The sequence below is a fragment of the Arvicanthis niloticus genome, chromosome 6 (genome assembly GCF_011762505.2).
Source record: "Arvicanthis niloticus isolate mArvNil1 chromosome 6, mArvNil1.pat.X, whole genome shotgun sequence".
NCBI classification, from domain to species: domain Eukaryota; kingdom Metazoa; phylum Chordata; class Mammalia; order Rodentia; family Muridae; genus Arvicanthis; species Arvicanthis niloticus.
Window position 1 is genome coordinate 42,292,710 of NC_047663.1, and position 23,632 is coordinate 42,316,341.

Here is a 23,632-nt window from a genome sequence, read left to right on the forward strand (position 1 = left end):
GGCCAGCTTCCAGAAACTGTTAGATCAGCAGTTCTCAACCTGTGGGCTGCAGCTCCCTTGGGGTAGGTTGAATGACCTTTTCACAGGGGTCACCTAAGACCATAGGAAAACACAGATATTTGCATTACGAATCATAACAGTGACAAAATTACAGTCATGAAGCAGCAATTAAACTTGCTACTTTTTAAAGTAATTTTTTAAAATTAATTTTAAGGTCGGGGGTCAGCACAACGTGAGGAGCTGTATTAAAGAGTCACAGCATCAGGAAGGTTGAGAACCACTGTACTAGATGCATGTGGAAAACCTACCGTTTCGGTTGTCCTTAGGTAGTCTAACATGAATCAACATCACAGTTTCCTCATTACTTATTTCTCTGGGTTCCTAGGGTGGTTCTAAGGCAGTGGTAGATATCTTCAAGGCTGGGGGTGCAAGCCCACTGCAGCACACTAGGCTCATCACTAGGAATTATTTAACACATCTGCTAATTTGACATGAAGTGGCATCCAAGCCGGTGCTGGGGTTCACTTTTGTACCCAGCTCAGGAATTCAAGGCCAGTTTGGACAGCAAAGCAAGCAAGATCCCATTTCAAGAAAATAGAAACGTCTCCCACTGCTTCAGCGCGCATATTGTCTCAGTCAGGGTCACCACTGCGGTGATGAAACACCATGAGCAACAGCAAGTTGGGGAGGAAAGGGTTTCTTCAGCTCACACTTCCACATTATCATCCATCATTGAAGGAAGTCAGGACAGGAACTCAAAAGGGTAGGAACCTGGAGGCAGGAGCTGATGCAGAGGCCATGGAGGGGTGCTGTTTACTGGCTTGCTCCTCATGGCTGGCCCAGGACCACCAGCCCAGGGATGGCACCACCCTCTCCCATCAACTACTGATAAAGAAGATGCCCTACATCCGGATCTTATGGAGGCATTTTCTCAGGTGAGGTTCCTTCCTTTTAACTTACTCTAGCTTGTGTCAAGTTGACATAAAACTAGACAGCACACATGTCCTGATTACTAACAGGCCTGTGGACTTCATCATACAGTACTCAGCAGTGTGTGGCACTTCTGGATTTTTCTTTCATATCCTTTGCTCGTTTTTTTCCTACCTGTGTCTTTTCTTGAAATTGACTTTTCTGAGGTATTTATTGAGGCTGGTAAAGAGCCTTGGTGAGCCTTTTAACTTTTGTGTAGGATTTTGTTTTGGGGGCTCAAGGACATGTTAGGCTGTGAGACAGTCGAAGCAGGTATAAGATGTCTCTCACTGAGAAGATACAAGGCTCTCTATGGAGTGACTGCTGACGTTCGTGCCAGTTCCATCTGGCCTGTGGACTTGGTGAGGCATGAGGAAGTATGGGAACTGTGAGCAGAAGTAACCGCACGTGTGGTCTTGAGCCTCTGTGGCATTCTGTGCTGTCTGGTACCTATGACTCACACCTAATCACTCACACTTCGTACAAACGGAAACTGCACCTCCCCCATCTCCCTCTTCCCTTGTCGTGCACGAGCTTAAGTGTGCAAGCATCTGTGTACTTGCATGTGCACGCATGTGCATTTCCATGCCAGACAAAGGACATCCACAGAAGGCATCAGATGTCTTTCTCTGTCATGCTTCATCTTATTGTCCTGAGACAGGGACTCTTGTGAACTGGAAATGTGCATATTCTGGTAGGCTGGCTGGCCAGCAAGCTTCAGGGGTCTGTCTAACTGGGATTCCTAATGCTGGGGTTATGGGCATGTGCAACCATGCTCTCAGTTTTGTAAGTGTGGATTGGGGATTCAAACTTAGGTCCTCATGTTTGAAGAGAGCAAGCACTGTGAGTCACCTCCTCAACACACACACTGTAGTTAGACCTGGATGTAGTGCTCCATACTTTTAGTTCCAGGACTCTGGTGGAAGCAGAGGCAATGGAATGTCTGTGAGTTTGAGGCCAGCCTGGTCTACAAAGTGAGTTCCAGGACAGTCAGGACAACACAGAGAAACCCTGTTTGTTGTTGTTTGTTGTTTCTTTTTAAAAATGTTCTTCTAATTCTGATAGTCACAGTTTAGGTGTTCAACAGCACTGTGTGTGTGTGTGTGTGTGTGTGTGTGTGTGTGTGTGTATGACACTTCATTGCCCAGTGCACAACCAGAGCAGTCCCAAGTTTTTCAGGGTGGAGGAGACAGTGCAGCGCCAGCCTTTGTGCTGGCTGATCTTGCATCTCAACAAAACTGGCTGATCAGAGCCCCCTGCTGGCTAGTGATGCACATAGCAGGATAGAAAATGAACTACCATCATATAAACTGGACCTGCTCTAATCGAATTACAACAATAAGTTTTGTTTGGGCTTTTTTCAGTGCTAGAAATTGAACCCGGGACCTTGGGCATGGGTTTGGTGAGTGTTCTGCCACCGAGCACATTCCCAGCCACTACCATTTTTTAATTCCTTAGTTTATACTCGTTTTATAAAATGATGTCTCATGTCATTTTCGTTCCAGTGTATCATACATTTTGACCACATTTACCCACATTGCCATTCCTAGTCTCGCTCCCACTCTACAAGTTTAAACTTTAAAAAAAATTTTTTTAAATGTGCATCGGTGTTTTGCCTGCACGTCTGTCTGTATGAGGGTGTCAGATCCTGGAGTTAGTTCTCAACTGCCATGTGGGTGCTGGGAATTGAACCCAGGTCACCACTAGCCATCAGCCCCCCAGTTTTAAATACTCTTAAATGTGTCTTACTCCTAGAGCGCATTCCTGAGTAAACTCCTTCTTAGTGCCTTCCTCTGTTGTGTTTTCTTGTTTTTGTGGTTTGTGGGTTAGGAGGTATTTTAGGGATGGGAGCCAACTCTGTTTGCATAAGATATGATGGAGAACTTTGAGGATCCACTCTTTTCTTAATGGAATCTTTCCATTTTTCTTTTTTGGAGACAAAGTCTGACTCTGTAGTCCAGGCTGGCATCAAACTCACAGCTGTCCTCCTGCTGGGATCACGGGTGTGCCTCCAGGCTTTGACTCTGGTGCCTCCCCATTCAGCTCAGTGGTCTTTGTACTTGTTTAGCCTTTCCCACTAGGCTGGCTGTCTGCCTATAATGGGTGAACATAGACATGCTGGGCAGTAGCAACAGGACAAAACCAAGGCAAGTGCTGTGCTTTCTACAGCAGGAAGGTGGCTCTGCTAGTCCTTCCTTCCCTGCTGTTTGTGGGTGAAATAAACGCTTTCTTTTTGTATGTGTACAGTTGTGTAAGTTGAAGTCGTTGGTAAATGATTGTGAAATGTCTACACTACAGCTTGGCTTTTCTCAATTTTTTTTTTTTTTTTTCTGTCTGTACTGAGGACTGGCTGGCATCTCTGAACATATTACCTTAGCCTAGGACTACAGTTTTGCAGTGGATCTTTCACACAGGTTATCTCTATTTTGTTTGGGATTTTGCACTGGGGCCACTATTGTCAATGAGGGCTTCTTTGCTGTCTGTTTTTCTGCCCATGTAGTTCCTCAGTAACACAAAACCCAGTGTTATTTATTAAGGGTTACTGAGCATTTGTGACCAAAGCTTCCCCTTGTCTGAGTCCCTAGTCTAACCAGGGAGCCAGAGAATAGTAGACCTGCTCTCAGCATGGCCCCGGGTGGTGGTGGCTGCAGCGGTGGCTACAGATCAGAGCACTTCCATGAGATGCTGAGATTCCAGTCTATGTTGGAAAATTGGGTGCCTAGAGCCATGAATGACTGACAGCTACAAACTCTAAGGTCTTTGTGTTTTGGTGATTTTTTTATTTTATACGCATGGGTGTTTTGTCTGCACCTATGTTAAGTGCACCATGTGTGTGCAGTGCCCAGGAAAGGCAGATCTCCTGGAATTGGAGTTATGGATGGTTGTGAACCTCTATGTGGGTGGGCACTGGGAACTGAATCTGGGCCCTCTGCAAGAACAAGCCGTGTTCTTAACCTTCTCTCCACCTCTTTTGGCTAGAATTCTTGTCTCCTGCAGAACCCTGGTGTGAATGGCCAGTGGTGGAGTTCGGGTAGAGGCAGAGATCAAGCAATGCCTTCTGCCTTTGCTCCACAAACCAACAAGCTGCTACAAAACCCCTCTGGCTAGTGATGGCTAATTCTACCTCAACTCTGGGCCAGACTGAAGCATCTAGAATCACTGAGCTGGAAAGAGTGCCTGTTCTTGTGACCTTGCACTAAGGTGTTGTCTTTTAAGTGTTTTTTTTTTTTTTTTTGGGGGGGGGGGGGATGTGGAGTGGGGTGGAGTTGAGCTCTGTCCTTAACTGAGTAGACAGAGGACGATGGGAACCCAGGAAGCCAGCCCCTGTGGCTGCTTTCTACTGGAGACATTAAAGACACTAAAATCTTATCACAAGTCCCTGAACACATCTGCCGGGAGATTGCTGACTCTTTCTTTCTTTTTTTTTTTTTTTTTGTTCTGTTTTGTTTTTCGAGACAGGGTTTCTCTGCGTAGTTCTGGCTGTCCTGGAACTCACTCTGTAGACCAGGCTGGCCTCGAACTCAGAAATCCACCTGCCTCTGCCTCCCAAGTGCTGGGATTAAAGGTGTGTGCCACCACCGCCCGGCTGCTGCTTATTTCCAAGCACCAAAGTCTCAGTTCAAATTCTGCCTGCCACTGCACCCCTCAGAAAACCCTGTTTGTATCTTAGGACACATGCCCATCAGTTAATTTATGTGGCTGTTTCCCTCAAGTCACAAGTTCACAGTGGGCAGAGGCCCAACCTCTTGCAATGCCTGGTTCAGGGTGTTTCTTTGGAAATCCTGTAGTGGAAATTAACAGTTGTTAACCACCCCTTTCTCCCCCTGCCCCACTCCCACCCCAGCAACTTACAATTGGCCACATTCTAAATTTCTGTGCAGAAGGGACCCAGGCAAGATGGTAGCGTAGCTACCCTATTTTACCTGGAGGAAGCAGCCTGTTGTGCCTGGAGGTGATAGGGACAGGCTGCTTTCTAGCCAGGATAGTGGAATGTTCCATTTGAAAGGTTACCATTGGTTCACAGCATCCCATGGCCAGACTGTTCACTAGGGCCAAGTGGCTCTGAGGGCACCTAGAGGACAGCACCTGTTCTGGTAAACCTTTGGCCAAGTCAAGGGCCCTGCTGTCTAGGAATGGTGAGGTGTGATCTGGAGAGTTGCAGACACGGCTAATTTTGACTAAGGTGCTTTAGGCCCTAGGGACAGGTAGCTATTTGTAGCACTGAGTTTACAGTTCTGTTTCAGGGGTTTTCAAACCTGGGTGTCTAGCAAAATAGCCAGAGATGCTTTAAATACACAATACTCTCTGAGGACCCCATCCCCCTGGTGGATCTGCTTTTGCCTGGGGTGGGACCAGAATACTCCAGAGCTCCGAAGGAAGAAAACCACCTGCCCTCAAAAAGACCTGCACACTTTGGGTCATTTGCTCAGAGAGAAATACTCTTCTGAGGACAGCTACTCCCCAGGCCAGGAGGCTGGCTTCTCCTTAGCTCTGGTTGAGTGATACACTGTCACTCAGGGGAGGTAGTCACAACATCAGCAGACCCCAGCATTAATGACAGGCTACTCCTTGGAAAGTCAGTCTGCTTATGTAGGAGCGACAGTTGCCTCTGTGTTTTGACAGACCCATTTGTTCTACCTCAATGACTTTACTTGTGGAGAAAAGCCTCTCCCTTAGGGTGAGCAGAGGAGGCCATCCACAACACACCCAAGGGTGGACACAGTCTAATGTTCTGAAGACCAGGGAGGAAGAGACAGTCGGATGCATGTGGAAATAGTGAATAACTCCTCACAGTTTAGAGCAGGTTGAATTTACATTTTACTTAAAAAAAAAAAAAAAGGAGGTGGGTGGGTGGGTGGGTGGGAGGGTGTACACAGGATAGGAGCAAGTGAGGCCAGGGCCCTCAGATGTCTATGCATTTCCCCACAGCAATGCAGTCTGTGTGTCAGGCAGAAGTTCTCCTGCTAGTTACAGTACCAACAAGGCTGTAGACAGGGAACTGCTGGCTGGGGAGGGGAGTAAGTTAATCATATACAAGGTCAGCTCACAATACACAGCATCTTCTTTAAATGATGTAACGCAGTCGCAGGAAGAAGTTAACAATACGAACACAAGAATAATCAAATTTTTGTTTGTTATCCATGTACAGCAACTAACTGCTTTACAAAAAAGCAAAATAATACAATATATCATCACATGTATTTACAATGTAGTAAATAGACTTTTGTCAAATTTTACACAAACTATTTACAGGTGAATATACTGCATTAAAAAAAAAATTGTGTGGCTGACACTAAGTGAATTTTTATAAGTCCATTGCATAACATTGAATAAGACATGCTTCAATATGCTTGGGGTAAATGTAGAAAAAAAATAAAAGGGAAAAAAAACCCCACCCCAAATCTAGAAAACAAAGCCAGATCTCCCACAGGAACTTGCAACCCTGAACCTGAGGAAAGGGTTGCTGGCACCTATCCCCCTACTGGGGCGGTGGCAGTCTGCACTGTCCAGGCTCCAGGCTCAGCACCGTGCAGGCAGGAGTAACTGGCCAGCAGAGTGCCGTGTGCCCACAGCGTAGGCACAGGAGCCCAGGGGAGGAGTACTGGCCACACAGACACAAACACAGCAGTTACTGTCTTTCTTCTTTTAAGTCAGGGAAACACAAATTGAAAACGAATCACAGAACTCACACCAAATTGTGTAAACTGGCCCATTACTCAGACCTTCAGCTGCTCCTGGAATTAAAGACTTTCCTCTGGAGGAGGAGCAGCTAGTGACACTTTAAGCTCTGTAGGTTAGTTGCTTGAAAAGTCAGACTTTCCTCAAAAGCTGGAAGTTCTGTGTATTAGATAAAACTGGAACTCTTCACAAGTTTCCTAGGATATACTGGTCACAAGTATTTTCACATTCAGAAGTGGCTCCATTTGATCTTTCCAAGGGGAGCACAAGTCAGGGTTGTTTAAGAACCACGGGAAACGGCTATGGGAAGAGTGCTACATTTACTAGTTGTCCTGTTCTGATGGGAGAAGCGAAGGCCAGTAATGCTCACCATTATTAGATGCACAGGTCTCCAAAGGGGGTGGGGGTGGGGGGAAGAGTTACAGAAGCCTTGCGCTTGCCTCCTGGGGTTGCACAGCTGGAGCTGCAGTGGTGTGCCCCAGCCCAGCAGCACTGTTGCAGGAAGCCAGGCCCTGGGGCTCACCTTGGCCCCAGGGCCTTCAGCTGCATCTAAACTCAGCTGGAATCTCAGCCTCATAGCCAGTGGCTGTCTGTTCTGACGTTATTCTAATGTAGCCTTTACAATGGTTAAAAACAAGAGCTCAGTTTGCTGCATCTGCCTTCAATACTCTCCAATGATTCTATGTTAAAATCACTATTAATATTAAGGGTTTTTCCTTTTATTTTGGCAAATGGTTCCCAGGACTGTAAACAAGTTAAAAAAAATTAAATTGTTATTTCTGAATATCAAAAGCAATTTTATTTACATTAACATATTACATTGTTACTGAATGGATAAGTGTGAAATGTGTTATATTATTAAAGTCAGAATACTTAAATGTACCATTGTTTATTGACTTAGCTGTGGAGTTTAACTTACTGAAATCCACTAGTGAGCCAGCACTACAGGACCCATCCACATCCTACTGGGTTTCTTTGGTCCCTCCCAAAGCCATTATGTCTTAATATATGAAGGGAACCTGGGAGTAGAGAGATAATACCTTTGAAAATAAATATAGTTCAATCTTAAATGAGAGCCTCCATGGACTACTGTGCTCACTCAAGTCAAACTGTCTTGCATACTGCAGGTACCATGAAGCAGCTGGGTGTGCATCCCATGGAAAGGCCTGAGTCACACTGGTCCAGCCATTCTGCACAGCAGCAATCCTAGAGGTCCTGTATCCACACCACACAGGCTGCCCAGACTTCACAGTGACTCAATGTAATCCTATCAGATAGAATCCGAATGTTTTGCTAGAGATTCCTGATTTTATTTGGAGAGGAGTAAGATTAAAAGATTTAAAAAATACATCTTATCAAAGAAATTTATGATAATATACAGCATATTCTGTTTCTTGGAAAATTATTTAACAAAATAAAAATATCACCTACCCTAAGTCACGTACCATTCCATTTTGCTCTGGAGCTAATGGAAACAGCTATGGAGATTACCTCGTGGAAACAAGTCTCAGCACTCTGTCTGCTGACTACCCTGCTTAGAATCACTTAGGAAAGAGGAGAAATCAAGTGCAAAAACAAGTGTAGTTTCTATACTTAGTATAGTCTTGGCTTACAAAAAAAGAAGGAGGAGGAGGAAGAGAAGGAAGAAGAGAAGGAAAAGAAGAGGAGGAAGAGGAGGAGAACACCTTCATATATAAAAATTAAAAGATAATCAACAGGAAAGAAAATTACCCAGTTTGGATGACCAAGTATGTATAAGGCCTCAGAACCAATACCTTTAATTCAGCAATGTTAAGATGTGTGTGTCATGCTTATTTTCCTGTACTTATTGCTAATACTCAAATGTTAGTATTTCTTATGAATCCATTACAAAATACTAGTTTGCCCCCTCCCTCAGTCCCTGGTCTGTGGCTTCACCGAGGCTTGGCCTCTGTGGCTCCTTCAACTTCACAAGGTAAGAAAGTCCACAGCTAGAAGATTAAATATGCTGGGGTTAAAATATGATTTCTCCCCCAAACGTGTGTGTAAATAAGATGACCCCTCACTCTGTAGGACGGGAACTCAGAAGGCCATCCTCTGTGTACAGCCGTGTTCATCCACGCCCACAGTCCACACTCTCAGTCAGGCTTCCTGACTGCCTGCTTTCTCTGCAATCCTCAGAACAAGTGCTCAAACAGACACATGCCAAAGTAGAAGGAGAAACATCCAAGAGAAGCAGCATTAAACTTAGGCAATGCTCCAAGAGTTGATCATCTGGCGACACGGCGGGCCAGATGGGATCATAAGACACGAAGTGCAGCAGTGCGGGGGAGGGGGTCACTAGTGAGAAGCCATGTTAGGTTGGTTTGAAGAGTGAAACAAAGAACGCTTCACACGATCTTCTTAATGCTATTACGTTTGAAACTGCCAGCACTTCTTTGCTTCTGCACTTGGCTTGCGGATCCATGGCGAGTCCGTCCACTGTTACAGTGGCCAGTGGTGGGGGAGAGTTCAACGTTCTCCTTGTCGATTCCTGGAGAGAAACAACAGCTGGTTACTCCTCCTCTCCTGATGCTAGCTCTAGGACCCAATCCCATTGCTTGTGGGCAAGATATGGCCTGGTGAACAGTTCCAGCACATTCCATATTAAAAGTAAACTGCCAGGGCATTTATAAAGACCTTGTCACATACAGAGCCTCACACTTTGCTAAGCTGAATTTGCTATCATTGTAGTGAAACAGCATAAGAGAAAAGAGAACTTGCAAGAACAGCTGGAGGGAGGTAGAATGAAAGGCTGGCCACTGAGGAAGCCTAGGAGAGTACCTTCTCCCAGTCATACCACAAGTGCCCAGCAGAGGGCAGCTTCTAGCCATGTATCCATCTTTCTGCATATCTGTCATCTCAGAAAAAGACATATACTTCTCATTTAATGGGCCTCAATGCCTGTTCTGGAGTAATGAGAGCATTTCCTGAAAAGGTGATCTATCACACGGGCTTTGCCCAGGACCTTGGCTTCTTTTAAATCATCTTTTAAATCACTACACTTTTCTCAACCTTTCTCAAGCAGATGACATCTCTCTCTCTCAGGGTCCTATAATGTATTTTACAAATAAGGTAAAAGTTATTTTTCAGAAAGGTAATCAGAACAAAAGGGTATATTTTAAAAAGATCTCAGCATATTGATAAAAGTTACAAATGAAGACAGAAATGTCTGAAGAAAGTGAGGAAGGCAGTTTGGGCAGTGAGCATGATCCTTCATGATCCCTGATACAGATTTTTGATCATTAGTTGATTGATTGAGACAGGGGATCTCTGTGTAGCCCTAGATATTTTGAAACTTGGTATGTAGACCAGGCTGTCCTGGAACTCACAGAGATCTGCTTGCCTCTGCCTTCAGAGCACCAAAGTTAAAGGTGTGTGCCACTGTGCTTGGCCCTAGATTTTCATTTTAAAGTGGGTTTGCTTCTAAAATGTTCATTACACTGTAAACTTATGATCTGTGCACTTTTCTGCCCTCCATCCTTCAAAAGAATTTGCTTCCCAAATAGATACTGTACTCATTTCTAGCATAACCATTGATAGGACACATTCTGGTAGCTAGTATAAACTGTTCACAGACATAGAAGGAAGAGGGAGAAGAGGAGGAGGAGCTGGGAAAGACAATCCATGTTAAAAAAGGATGAAAGAAATGGGGGTGGGTAGGCAGGAAAACATCTGTCCACATGTCATCTCACAGCATTATCGCAGGTCTAACTTTAACTTTATGTACTATTTGAATTAAAAAAAATAATCATTACATTTGGGAATGAAAACATTTCCATTTGGGTACAAAAAAGTATTATTTCATCAAGCCATGTGGTGTTTATTGTGTTACAGGAAATGGGACAGATCCATGCGGCAATTTGTAGGCTGAGGACAAGAGCTGCACCTGGGATGTCTTCTCTGGATGACACGTCCTCCATTCAGTACCAAGCCACTCCATCTTCTCCCATCTGTCTCCCACCAGAACTGCCTTCTCTGCCCTCCTTACAGTCACTAGCTTTTGCCTTTAACCACAACCTGCATAAACATCTTATCTCTTCAGCTTGGGCAAAAACACCCAGAAAGGGACCAGTTATTATTCACGTTTTTTTTTTCCTTATAAAATCTAGCTAATCACTTTCAATAACTGTTGGTTTGCAACAAATGCTTCCACTTTAAAATGTGATAGCTAGAACCCTCTAGTTCACAGCCTTTGCTCAGCAGTGTGGAATGACACCATGTGCATTAGAAAGAGAAATGCTTGCCAGCCAGCTTCCCTCTGAAGTAACACAGGTTGTCAGTGCCTCTTACATCAGTATATCTTGTCTCTGATATGTGCACATGACCTGTTACATCAAGTCCCAAGTTCTCTCAACTGAGGTTATTTCCTTAACAGGAATCTGTTCCCTACATCTTATTTCCAAATGAGGAAGTCAGAAGGCAAATAAATACAGTGTCATAGGATTCCTAAGTCTAATTAGGACAAACACATTTTACTATAAAGATCAAGGAGAAAATTGCATAAATATTTTAGAGAGCACTGAATATGTACAAAAAAAGTCAAAGAATAAATAAAAGGTAGATATTATAAACAAGTTTTGGAAGACTTATTTTTTAAAAAGCAATGAAGATCAATTCTATTTCCACCAACACAGTTTCAGGAAAGCAGGCCGGGGGAATGGAGTGAGCCTAGTGCTCAGGTCATTTCTTCTGGTCATCTGTGAGCATTCTTTCACACCTCACCTCTGCCATGGAGTCTGGAAATGCCTCTGTGTGCTGCTGAAGGATGCAGACTGCTCGTGTGGAGCAGAATCCTGCCCTGACACAGACTTTACTTCCCATTTGAGACAAATGCCCGACCTTGCACATCTCCACTGAAAGTTTTGTATTCTGCGTTCTTACATCACCTAAGGCACTAGGTCCTCCTTCCTTTCTTCCTTCCATGGGTACAAAAGCAAAAATCCATGAGATCAAAGAAACCAGAAGGCACCACCAAAAGGACAGAGAGCTGAAACTTCTGTGTCCCAACCTGCTGGTGAAAGTTGTCGACAGCAGCTGTGCTCAGACAGGAAGCCAGTTACGAGCATTCAGGGCAGCAGAGCACCGGCACTCTCAGCATTTAGTGAGCTGGGCTGGCTCCAGATAAAGATGAGGCACTAGCAGGTGCTGGCTATCACTGTGGACTGTGTAAGCTGGGAGAACTGCCGAATTACACTCAGATGCTAGCCTGCCTCCCTACTATGCCTGAGTTCCTTGAAGGCAGGTATCAGAACATGCTTATCTTGTTACCACTGATCTACAGCTCCTGCCTGGAAAATAACACACAAAGACTAACACACATAAGGAAATACACCGAGAAGCCACAGTACAAAGTGAGGCGAGTGAGAACTCAGATGTCACCTGTACAGGAGCCTACTTGGGTTCAGACTGCATTGCTCAGTTCTCTACAAACAGCAGAGCAGACCTGCTGGAAAACTTTTCTCCACACGAGTTGGCAACCATGCTGAAGGATGAAGCTTAAGTGTTGTTTGTGGGCAGAGAATGAACACGGCCGCATGTATACTCATCGCACTCTACCACCAAGCTATGTTCTCAGCCCCAAAGTCTGCGTCTTAACTGGGAGGAGAACTGTTGCTGCCTCTGTAGTACAAATGAGTGGTCTGGATGCTGAAGAGGGAAGCAAGCAGCTGCATGCCCTCCTCTAGGCTACTCGCTGACCTTCGCTTCTGCTCAGTCTGAGGGCTAAGGGCGCACTGCCTACTTTACAGGGCTGCAAGGAAAGCTGGGTGAAAATCTATATGAAGGGCTTTTTTGAATTGCACAGATGAAATAATTTTTTAAAAATAAACTAAGATGTTTCTAATACCTGGAATAAAAGAGATTAAGTAATAAGCAAATGGAATTTTAGGGCAAATGCATAGGACTTCAATTTAATGCTGGAATTTGTAAAATTACTAAAGCTAATATAAAGAACACAAACATCTTACAAGGAAGCCAAGTGTGGCAGCGATAGCTGATGCTTATGCTGTAGGAAGTGCATCTGTGGAAAGAAGGCAAGGGTATACTGAGGGCACTTATGTGACTGGACACAGACTCAGCACTGCAGGGATTCCGAAACAGATGGGCTTTCCTACTGCACCACTGCTTCTTCATCTTTCTGCAGCAATACATAGACTACATGAAGCGAACAGGCCCTTTCTGAATCAGGCAGCAACATGCCACATGTCTGCCTAGTCTTGACAGTCAATTAATGACACTCATCTTTACAGCATGAATGACAGAACACACTGTCAGTTTTATGGTGGGGTGGGTTCTAGGATGGGTTTGGTTTGATGATGGGGTCAGCTTTATTTTGGGGGATGGGAGAAACAATTATTTTCTAAGCTAAAAAACAAAACAAAACAAACAAACAAAACCAACCCAAAAAACCCCCAACCTTTTCCTCAAAGTCTTTGGCCTGCTTCTCTGCTGATGTCCCAGAGATTTTGGTTAACCAAAGATACAGCAGGTAGAAGTGACACCTGAACCTGTACTCTCCCCGCTCCCCCATTAGCAGGACTGAGACCTTGGTTGCCACAGCAAGGTCAAGTGACGGGATCTAGGTGGAGTTACCCACCTTGGCTGCCCCTGGGCTTGCCCTGAGACATCTCCGGCCGTGACCTGGAATGGACTATCCCACCCATCTGAAACCAGGAGGGGTTGTGGGTTGGGTCTTCCCCTTTAAATTGAGAGCTGAACATTAAAGCTTTGGGCCTTGATCAGAGAAATTTGTCTTGGCCTCATCTCTTCTCGCCCTCCATCCCCTTTCATTCCCAGCCCCCCTTTCAGGTGAACCCAGTTGACTTGTGGCCTCCGGCGGCTACATGAACCCAACAGGCCATACTGGTTATACAGTTCTGTAAGCCCAGAAATCTCATCAACAGGCCACAGCTTTCCAAGTTCTTGTTTCCAAATGCCTGAGCCACATTTAACTTCTAGGGATTGGGGCTGTGGGAGTCTCATGCTGTGGGCCCAACTTGAGTGTAAAGGAAGCAATGTTTTGTATAAGGCTGTGATGAAGGAGAGGCTGTATGCAAATTGTTGGCTTAGAGCATGCAGAGGAGCTTCAGGGGGAATGAGGAAAGAACAAAGGGAATGGAATGATGTCCAGAGAGCCAAAAGCAGGAGAAAGCTATTAGACACTCCCTGCCCTGGTTTTTAGAAGGAAGCTGTCTTTATTTATGGGATTCTAACCAGCAATTTCCTATGAATAGTCTGTAAATAAGCAGAAGTTACTGACTGTACCAAGCACACCTTGAGAAGTATCACAAAGCATCAAAGTAAGTCACTTGAGTGCACTGCACTATCCTCAATATCCTGAGAGCCCTCAGAGGCAGGTAACACCTTGGCAGTCCTGCTGCTGTGAATACACACAGGATGAACATAATATATATATAGCCCAGGTTGGCCTGGAACACACTTTGTAGCTGAAAATGACTCTGTGTGTGTGTGTGTGTGTGTGTGTGCATGAGTTTAAAAGACAATTCTTGGGAACAGAACTGCATACAAACACCTCTATCCAATGAGCCCTTTCCCTGGCTCCAATGATGGTTATTTTCTACAAAGCAATACAGTATTAATTTTATGTTTAAGAAAGAAAAAGAACGGTGTCTTAGAATGGGTAAAATACCACTGATGAGTAACAAATAACTTTCACTTAAGACTCAATACTAGCTGGGCAGTGGTGGCATACACCTTTAATCCCAGCACTTGGGAGGCAGAGGCAGGCGGATTTCTGAGTTCGAGGCCAGCCTGGTCTACAGAGTGAGTTCCAGGACAGCCAGGGCTACAAAGAGAAACCCTGTCTCGAAAAAAACAAACAAAACAAAACAAAACCAACCAACCAACCAAACAAAAAACCCAACCAACCAACTAAACAAACAAAAAACTCAATACTAACACCCATAGACTATCAAGTCCATGTATTGAGGACATCTCTCATCTTTAATGTGTGAAAGTAGGGCCTGGAGAGATGGCTCAGAGGTTAAGGGCACTGGCTGCATTCTCAGAGGACCTGGGTTCAATTTCTAGCACTGACATGGCAGCTTCCAACTGTTTGTAACTTCAGTTACATGGGATCTAATGCCCTCTTCTGGCTGCCACAAGAAATGCATACACAAGATGCATACACACAGGTAAATTATTCATACACATTTAAAAAAATGTAAAAGAAAACTTTTTTCCCTCCTGAGTCAGGGTTTCTCTGTGTAGCCCTGGATATTCTAGAACTCACTCTGTGGACCAGACTTTCCTGGATCTCAGACAGATTCACCTTCCTTTGGCTCTCAAATACTGGGATTAAAGGCATGTATAACCATTGCCTAACTAAGAAAATTCTTTAAATTTGTGAAAGTGTCTAATACACACCCACAAAATAAGTATTCAGCTGGGTCTGGAGGCACACACCTTGTAATCCTAATACTTTAGGAACTGAAGCAAGAGGACTGTCATGAGATTGAGGGCAGCCAGAGAGCTATCCTGGGGAGGGGAAGGGGTGTTTCAAATGCTTCCCAAACATCAGCTTTTTGCCACTGCACACTGTCTTCTCCATTCACACAGCAGTGTTAGTGCTTGGCAGTGAGCATCATCTCTTAGCTCAAGCAGAGCTGGTGAAGCTATTACTTCAGACAGACGGCAACTAAGCTTGGAGTTGGGCAGGTGCCACTCTTGATGTCTTTTTCCTCTCAGTTCCTCGGGGACTCTTACCTATGACTGCTTAGTGTATAGAGTTAAATTTTATTGTCTATGGTTATACACATCTTTAATTCTGGCACTGGGAGGCAAAGTAGGTAGATCTCTGTGAGTTTGGGCCAGCCTGGTTTACATAGAGAGTTCTAGGGCAGCTAGGGCCTAGTCAGTGAGACCCTGACTCAGAATATAAGTAAATAATAAATAATAAATAAAACCCCAAATTCCACTAGTCTACTTTTTCCACTTGATCCAACAGTGACTCTACAGTAAAGATTATAATGACGGGTTTTAAGATTTCTTTTTCGTGTGTGTGTGTGTGTGTGTGTGTGTGTGTGTGTGTGTGTGGGCACGCACCTACATATCACTGGCTGGAACTCTCCAAGTGGGCTAGGCTATGGGGCTATTCAGTCACAGGTATTCTTCTGCCTCAGCCTCCCAGGTGCTGGGATTACGAATGTGTGCCTCCACAAATACCTTTTCAAAATGTGGGTTCTGGGGACTCAACTCAGGTCCTTGGACTTTCAAGGGAAGCACTCTACCAACCTAATGGTCTCTGCATTGTCAAGATGTTACTTTCTTATAAGGATTTTTTGTCTAGTTGTTTACCTGATCCCAGATCTTCAGGCTGACTAGTGGCTGATGGATGACTGACCTGTTGTTACCAGCAATAACGTGGGGTGACTATTAGACTTTGTATGTGTGTGTTTTATGGTATACTGTACCAGGGACATATAAGGCCTTAGGGTAATGTTGGTATAATTGATAAAAGAACTATAGTTCTGTTTGCTTATAGGTAATATAGCTTAGTTTGTACTTCTGGTCCAATCCTATTTGGATACTAAACATCACTATGCATTTCCCTCTCTGCTATACAACCTGTTGGAAAGCATACAGCTCTGAAGAGTAACAACATTAAGTTACATAAAAAAAAGTGTAAAATGAACCTCTTGAGGAAAAGGACCGACATCTGCTACAGTGTGACCACAAGGGAGTTCCTAATGTTGGTATCGTATTACCATTGCTCAAAGTCACATAAAGATCACATTTACTGACCTGGGGAATGCTGGGAAGTTGCAAGTGAGGTCATGGAATTAGAGAGGTTAAGGTTGGCAGTGATACTAAGCTGGCTCTGCAGTGCAGGAGGGTAAGGAGATGTGGGTGTCAGGAGGGACTCCTCACTGGTTTCTTCATCAATTCCAGGCAAGTACGTGTCAATCAAGGCATCAAGAAATTTAACAATGAGCTCAGCATAGTCTGGGATTTGTGTTTGCTGTAATGGAAAATAGGACATTATTTTAGCTCCATTTAAAAAAAAAAGTTCCCTCGGAAGCCAAAAAAAAAAAAAAAAAAAAAAAAGGTTAACCTGATATCTGGGGCTTGGTGGATTGTTTTTTGTTTTTTCTTCCTTTGTATTCTAGATCATTAAAAAGAGGGTCTGGAATAGTATTTAGAGAGAATTATGGAATGTACAGCTTGGAATTTTATTTGGCTTCTCTTAAAAGCTTCCAGATGAACCTGCCATTGAACTGAGCACTCAGACAGTTCAGTCCTCAGCAATGATGTCTAGCCAACGTCCCCAAGCAGAGAGGACGGGCAGAGCATCATCATCCCACCATCCTCCCACCATCCACCTGTTACAACTCCTGCATGACACACTTCTATGACTTCAGGCCCATCTCTTTAAGGACAACCTGTGCATATCAACAGATAGTACAAAATAAACTAAATCCAACTCTTAGAACTCAAACAATGTATAAAAAACTCATCTTGATTTAACAGCCCTGCATCTAGGACTCAGTGTTGTGTGTGTGTGTGTGTGTGTGTGTGTGTGTGTGTGTGGGTATGTATGTGTGTGAACGGGGTGAGGACAGAAGCCCTGCCTTCAAGGAACTTCAATTATTTTAAGAGACCACCTACAAAAAGATTAAATACAATTTCATGTAGTACACCAACAAATGACAGTCAAAGAAAATGAACAGCCAAGAACAAAACCAATATAACAGCTAGATGTAAAAATGTGTCCCTGAGGTAGATTTTAACATGCATCACACTCTTTGTAAGTCACAAGATAGGTGTGTACATGTACAGAGGTCTACAGGCAGACACATTTTATAGAGGTTTTCCACACCCTTCTGAGATTTCAAGTCTAACTTAAAATAAAATTAATAAATCAACATATTAAAGGTATTGCCTATTTGGGAAAAATCTTTCTAAAACAATGTTTATTTTGAAATGTTACTTTGGTTTGAGGATAATGTGTATTGTCCAACAGACTCATGAATATAACTAAAGACTCTGGCTTACCAAAAATTAGAGAAAAAAATTTTTTTCTTACCTTCGAAAAGGGCCCTGCAAACCTCCATAAGCCATTAAAACCAAAACCTGCAAAAAAAAAAAATCAAATGCTACTCTTACAACAAGCAAGGCAGCTTTAAATAGTAACGAAAATTAGGCGGTATAGCTAACAAAAATTTATGCATATATTTAAGACATTTTAAAATCAATGTCAAAGATGACTAAAATGTCCTTAAAATAGACAGCATTTTTACAAAGTGGACAAGCAATTATCATATTGAACATATAACTAAGATGGTCAGAAGACAGCATGAAGGGAGAGAAGCATGAAGGAGCCTATCCCTTAGAGAACGCTACAGGTAGGCATTCTCCAACAGGGCCCCAGCTGCAGGCTTAGCAAGCATCCTCTCCTGGTATACTTAGTTACTTTGCAGGTAAGATGTTTGGTACTGTGGAGGGCATTCCTCATGGTACACCACACTCTGCACAATTCCATGGATTGGATTTAACAAATTTGGATCTTGGCACAAAGACAAGAGGGTATTGATCTTAGAGTCCAACAAATTGTGCCTGAAAGAAAGGAAACAGATGAATATTAAATAAAATGATTTACTGGAAAGCATAATATATATTCCTTAGAACAACATGGTAAAATTGGAGACAAGTGCTTTTAACTTTCTGGTGCTTTTCTAAACTACCCAGTGGATGAGTGTGTGTTGTCATTTTGAGTCATCATGGAAATATAGTACAGCAAATACCTGGTAGCTATGCCAACCTAAACAAGGAAAACGTTTTCCAAGGGAGGCTTGGTTCTATTGCTAGTTAGTATACTCTGTACACTCTATCTCCTTGGCTGTCTGTTTCTATGTACGTAGAGGGTTAAAATGACATTTAATACTAACCAGTGCCAAAGTAGGAAAGCAAAATCAGTTTGGAAGGGGTGGCATATGAAATCTTACAAAGAAATCATTTCCAGATCCATATTAATACATTGCAGAAACCAGCTGCAATGTATTAATAAAAATCTATTTTTAAAAAGCAACACCTAATTATGTGAAATTCAGAAACTTTAAAATGAAATCAGACAACAACAAACATTGGATGCTCGATAAACTGCAGCAATGTTCTCATGTTTATTAAACTAAAGTGGAACCATAGTATCTTTAGTTGTTTTACATAAGTTGTTCCACGATGTCCAATACCAGATTCATTCTACTTCCCTTTCATGGCATGGGATTCTCCCAGGACTTATCTCAGCAATGAAACCACTGCCATCCACTTTTCCCTGCAAGCCGTAAGTCTAGCAGTCTTCCTTAGGGACCTAACCTAGTCAACACTCAATCCAACACCAAGTTCTGTAATTCTTGCCTCCTTAAATGTGATTTCAATTCTGTCTTTCCTTATACTGCAGATATCGGCTTCCTGGAATAGTCTCCTTTCTACAACCCTCCTGCATGTGCACTGTGTCTTCCAACTCATTCTCAACGTAACAGCCATAGTGAACAGCAACTCACTACCAACTGAAGCTCTCCCAACAGCTCTGCACTGCACAAAGAGATATCACTCAATATTTAGCACTGACACAGCAAAGGCCAGACCTCCTCAGAGATCTATCCTTCATCTTGGAGCTCTTTATTGTTCTGCACTCCACACAGAGGCCCTTTTAATATTTCTTTAATTTGCCAACACCTTTCTGTCATAGCTGTCAGCTGACATATTCAGGAAGAAGAACTCTCAGCTGAAGAGCTGTCTCCATTAAAACGGTCTGTGGAATGTTTTCTTGACTGGTAAGTGATGTAGGGGGGCACTGCCCACTGTGACTTATGCCAGCCCCTGGCAAGTGGGCGGTAAGGGTAACTGATCAAGTCAGAATGAGCAAACCAGCAAGCAGCATTTTTCCATGGTCTCTGCTTTAGTTTCTGCCCCAGTATCCCTCAATGATTGGATTGTAACCAATAGGTGAAATAAAACCTTTCTCCCCACGTTGCTTTTCTTTTTAAATTTATTTTATGTGTATGACAGTTTTGCCTACATGTATGTCTGTCTATGCAACACATGTGTGCTTGGTGTCCACAGAGGCCAGTAGAGGCTAGCAGAGTAGTTCTCCTGGAACTAGAGTTACAGAAACTTGAGAGCCACTTGTGGGTGCTGGAGTTGAACCAGAATCCTCTAGAAGAGCAGACATGCTTTTAACTGCTGAGATCTCTCCCCAGTCCCTTCCCCAGGCTTGTTTGGACAGTGTTTTATCAGAGCAACAGAAACCAAAGTAGAGCAAATGCTTTGAAGTTCAAGTATTAAAAGTAAAACCATTAGGACTATCTTGTACCTCACTGGTAGGAATAAGTATGCTCTAACTGTATTTTGAGAGAAAAGTTTTACTTTAACAGGAAGAGTGATATGTAGGAGGAGCTAAGTGGGAAGGAGTATTGAGAGGAAGAGATGGAGTAAGGAGAGGAGATGAAGAGGAGGAGAAGCTAGGTGATGAGAGAGAGGGGGGGGGGTATGGAGGCAGATGTTCACAGGTCTCCACCAGTCAAAGATAGTTTTTATATCTAGGTTGGGTATTGGGTTACGCTTCTGATTGAGCATTACCAAACTTATAAATCCTTTGATTAACATTTTAAAAAAATTGTATAAAAGCAAAAAGGAAAGGGGGGGCATGGAACAGGGGTTTTCTAGGGAGGGGAAATGGGGAAAGTGGATGGCATCTTAAATGTAAATAAATTATAAAAAAAAAAAAAAGTAAAACCAACCTCTTAAGAGAAGAAGGTTATTCTGTTTTCACTCAGCTATGAATAAGTTCAGAAATTCTAATAAAAAGAAAACCAAGGGCTAGCAAGATGGCTCAATGGATAAAGGTGACAGCAGCCACAACTGATGAGCTTAGTTTGCTCTCTAGGACCTCCCTAAAGCTGTCCTCTGACCTCTCCACACATGCCATCGTAGTCATGCATGCGTGCACTAAAATAAACAATGTTTAAAGGAAAAGATTTAGACTAACCCCTAGACAGCTAAGTAGGCTGGTTTAAATAGAGCAATCTATTAGTTTGCTCTTGAGAAAACTATACATGAATACTCATTAAGCTAACCCACTAAGGTAAATCAGTAAGATTAAGGAAAAATAAGCAAATCAACAAACCAACCAACCAACCAACCAACCACCAACCAACCAACCACCAACCAACCAACCAACAACCAAACCAACCAACAACCAAACCAACAAACCAACCAACAAACCAACCAAAACCAGTTTTGGTAATAGATAAGCTCCAAGTAGCTTTAGCCATTATCGAAGTATGAATTTAAAAGAAGATTTATTTTTTCTTTTCAGTTCTGTCTATGCATGCGTGCTTGCTTGCATGGGTATGTGGATGTATGTTCCCTGTCCTCTGGGGCCACTGGAACTCAGGTCCTCTGCAAAATCACACGTGCTCATAGCATTGAGCTATCTTCTAGCCCACAGCTCTGTGCGTTGTTTTGGGTGCTGTGGATCAAACTTGGCCCTGGCATCCTCAGCATCATCTCCTCTACAGAGCTCTACATAATCTGAGCCTCAAAAACTATTAGTCCTCTCTCGATGATAAAATGGCAGCTACAGTTTCCACTCTATAGGTAGCAGACATCACTGAAAAGTACATTTCCTATACCTCTACAGAGCATCTGACGTAAGACAGATACAGAGGCAAGTAACAACCACAGGAGATACTTACACAACAGGAAACACTTTGGGAAACACAACACTGGCCTCTGCTAGATATTCATAAAGAATTCGTTGATCAAATTCATCTGTAGTATACTTTACCAGTGTAGCCTGCCAAGATACAAAAAAAAGGTAAACAATTTATAGTGAAACTTTCTACTTTAATGAAGTGAAAGCATCTTCATGTTTGTAATATTTAAGGACCTGCTAAGAGCAGACTGGAATAAAAATTTGAGGGGGGAAAATCCTCAGAAAGGAAAATCCTGCCGGGAATAGTGGCGCACATCTTTAATCTTAGCACTCGGGAGGCAGAGGCAGGTGAATCTATGGGAATTCAAGGCCAGCCTGGTCTACAGAGTGAGTTACAGGGCAGCCAGGGCTACACAGAGAAACCCTGTCTCAAAAATGAATGAATGAATGAGTAAACTGGGGGGCGGGTGCTCCCCTTACCAGAACAGTAAGAAGCAGTGCTTGGATCTTTGGGTCAGTAAGTACTTCTTCATCCAGCAGAACATTTGATTCAGACACTGAGACTTTCCGTAAATGTGGGTGCTGCTGCGGGGAGGAAATCCTTTGGGTTTCTGCAGTAGGATATGGATTAATGTATGTAGTTATATTAATAGAGAGAGTATATTTTACTCCACATATTTTAATGTTACATCTTAAAGTCAAAGTTCTTTAAATAGACATCTTAATTATATTACTATCATACAGAGTTGTTATGTATGCTGTAATGTAACAGTCAGCTAGTGACTTGCAGTGCTGGTAACACACACACACACACACACACACACACACACACACACACACACACATACACACACACACACACAGCAACACCTTTTTTTGTGAGGTATGGCCTCTCTATCTATCTCTGGCTGGCCTAGAACTGTCTATGTAGACCTGGCTATTCTTGAACTCATGGAGATCTTCCTGCCTTTTCAAGTGTGAACCCAGGCAGACCTCAAGTATGTGATCCTCCTGCCTCTGCCCCTTCAGCACATTCCATTGGCATTTACCACAATAACTGGCCTATTTCTTTTCCTGCCAACGTAAGAGCTAGAGAGAGCAGAGCAAGAGTACATATTTTTGTATTGTACCCTAAGGCCGTAAGGCCTGGCTGGAAGTACATGAGCCGTAACTGTGCTCCTCACAGCTTCAATGATTTTCATTACCCGTCAGCTTTGTCTCTCACCCATTTCATAATCAGTCTCTGCCACTCTTCTCATTTTTGGGGGTGTTGTAATCCCTGATTCCATTTCTTGTCTTTTAGGAGCCTTTGTGTCTGATATCAAGTGGTCAAAACTTTTTCTTGTTCCTATAAACAAAAGTTAAAGAATATTACAGTTTATTAACAATAGTGTCTACAAATAGCAATATTCTAATCATTTAAGCTTTTAGTTTTGAGTGCAAGCTGAGACATTCCTGGAGCCGAGTTTCGTAGCATTATTCTCTATTTCCTCTTTAAGGGGTCTGGCCCCATAGTTTTCCAGAAAAGGAGGATCTTTACTGGCCTAAAGAGGAACTGTAGGTTATATTCGCTATCCCAAGAATGTAAACTAGACTCCACCAAGAAGAACAAGTATCTGTAACAAATACAAGGACTAGATTTTGATCAGTGCAAAGTATAGAAAAACTTAAATGGGCCACTTTAAGTAAGGAAATTGAGTTGGTTATCAAGAAATAGTCACTAACAGATCAGCAATCTCCAAATACAGGTAAAAATTAAAGTGTGACTTTAATTTGTAAAGATATGAATGCTCAGAAATATTAAAAATCAGATACACAAGGAAACACTTCAAAAGGGTAACAAGTCGTCCCATCTCACACTTGGCTTTGAGTGTATACCCAATCTTGTATACTGGTATTTAAATGTCTTTCTCTTATTTAAGTAGAAGTATTTTTAAGAGATTATTCAGAATTTATCTATCTTTGCTCAGAGAATGTCTCTTGTAGCAGTTCTAAAAAACAACCTGGGGCTGAGTATGTAGCTTGGTGGAGAACTTGCTAGTGAGTTAAGTTCCCTGTGTGTGTTTGTTTTAGTTTTAATTTAATTTTTCTTACTTATTTATTTTACTTCCCATTCACTGACCCCCTCTGGGTCACCCCCTCCCACAACCCTTTCCCCATCTCCCCTCCCCTTCTCCTCTGAGCAAATAGGGACCCCCCCCCCCCGGGTAACTCCTACCCTGGCACTTCAAGTCTCTGCTAGGCTAGACACTTCCTCTCACACTAGACCAGATGGGGCAGTCCAGCTAG

The 23,632-nt window shown here is 43.1% G+C and overlaps 1 protein-coding gene across 3 annotated transcripts in view; it reads right to left on the bottom strand.

Moving 5' to 3' along the window:
* Window positions 1–6,080: 6,080 nt before the first annotated feature.
* Nf1 (neurofibromin 1) overlaps window positions 6,081–23,632 on the bottom strand; it is a 239,489-nt gene continuing 221,937 nt past the window's right edge. For all 3 annotated transcript variants that reach the window (XM_076936207.1, XM_034506963.2, XM_034506964.2), the window contains 7 exons: window positions 22,569–22,691; window positions 21,824–21,954; window positions 21,384–21,484; window positions 18,101–18,243; window positions 17,714–17,760; window positions 16,432–16,648; window positions 6,081–9,160 (listed from right to left, as the gene is read on the bottom strand). In XM_076936207.1, coding sequence (XP_076792322.1) covers window positions 9,018–9,160; window positions 16,432–16,648; window positions 17,714–17,760; window positions 18,101–18,243; window positions 21,384–21,484; window positions 21,824–21,954; window positions 22,569–22,691 — 905 coding nt within the window. In that variant the 3' untranslated portion in view covers window positions 6,081–9,017. The remainder of the gene's footprint in view (window positions 9,161–16,431; window positions 16,649–17,713; window positions 17,761–18,100; window positions 18,244–21,383; window positions 21,485–21,823; window positions 21,955–22,568; window positions 22,692–23,632) is intronic.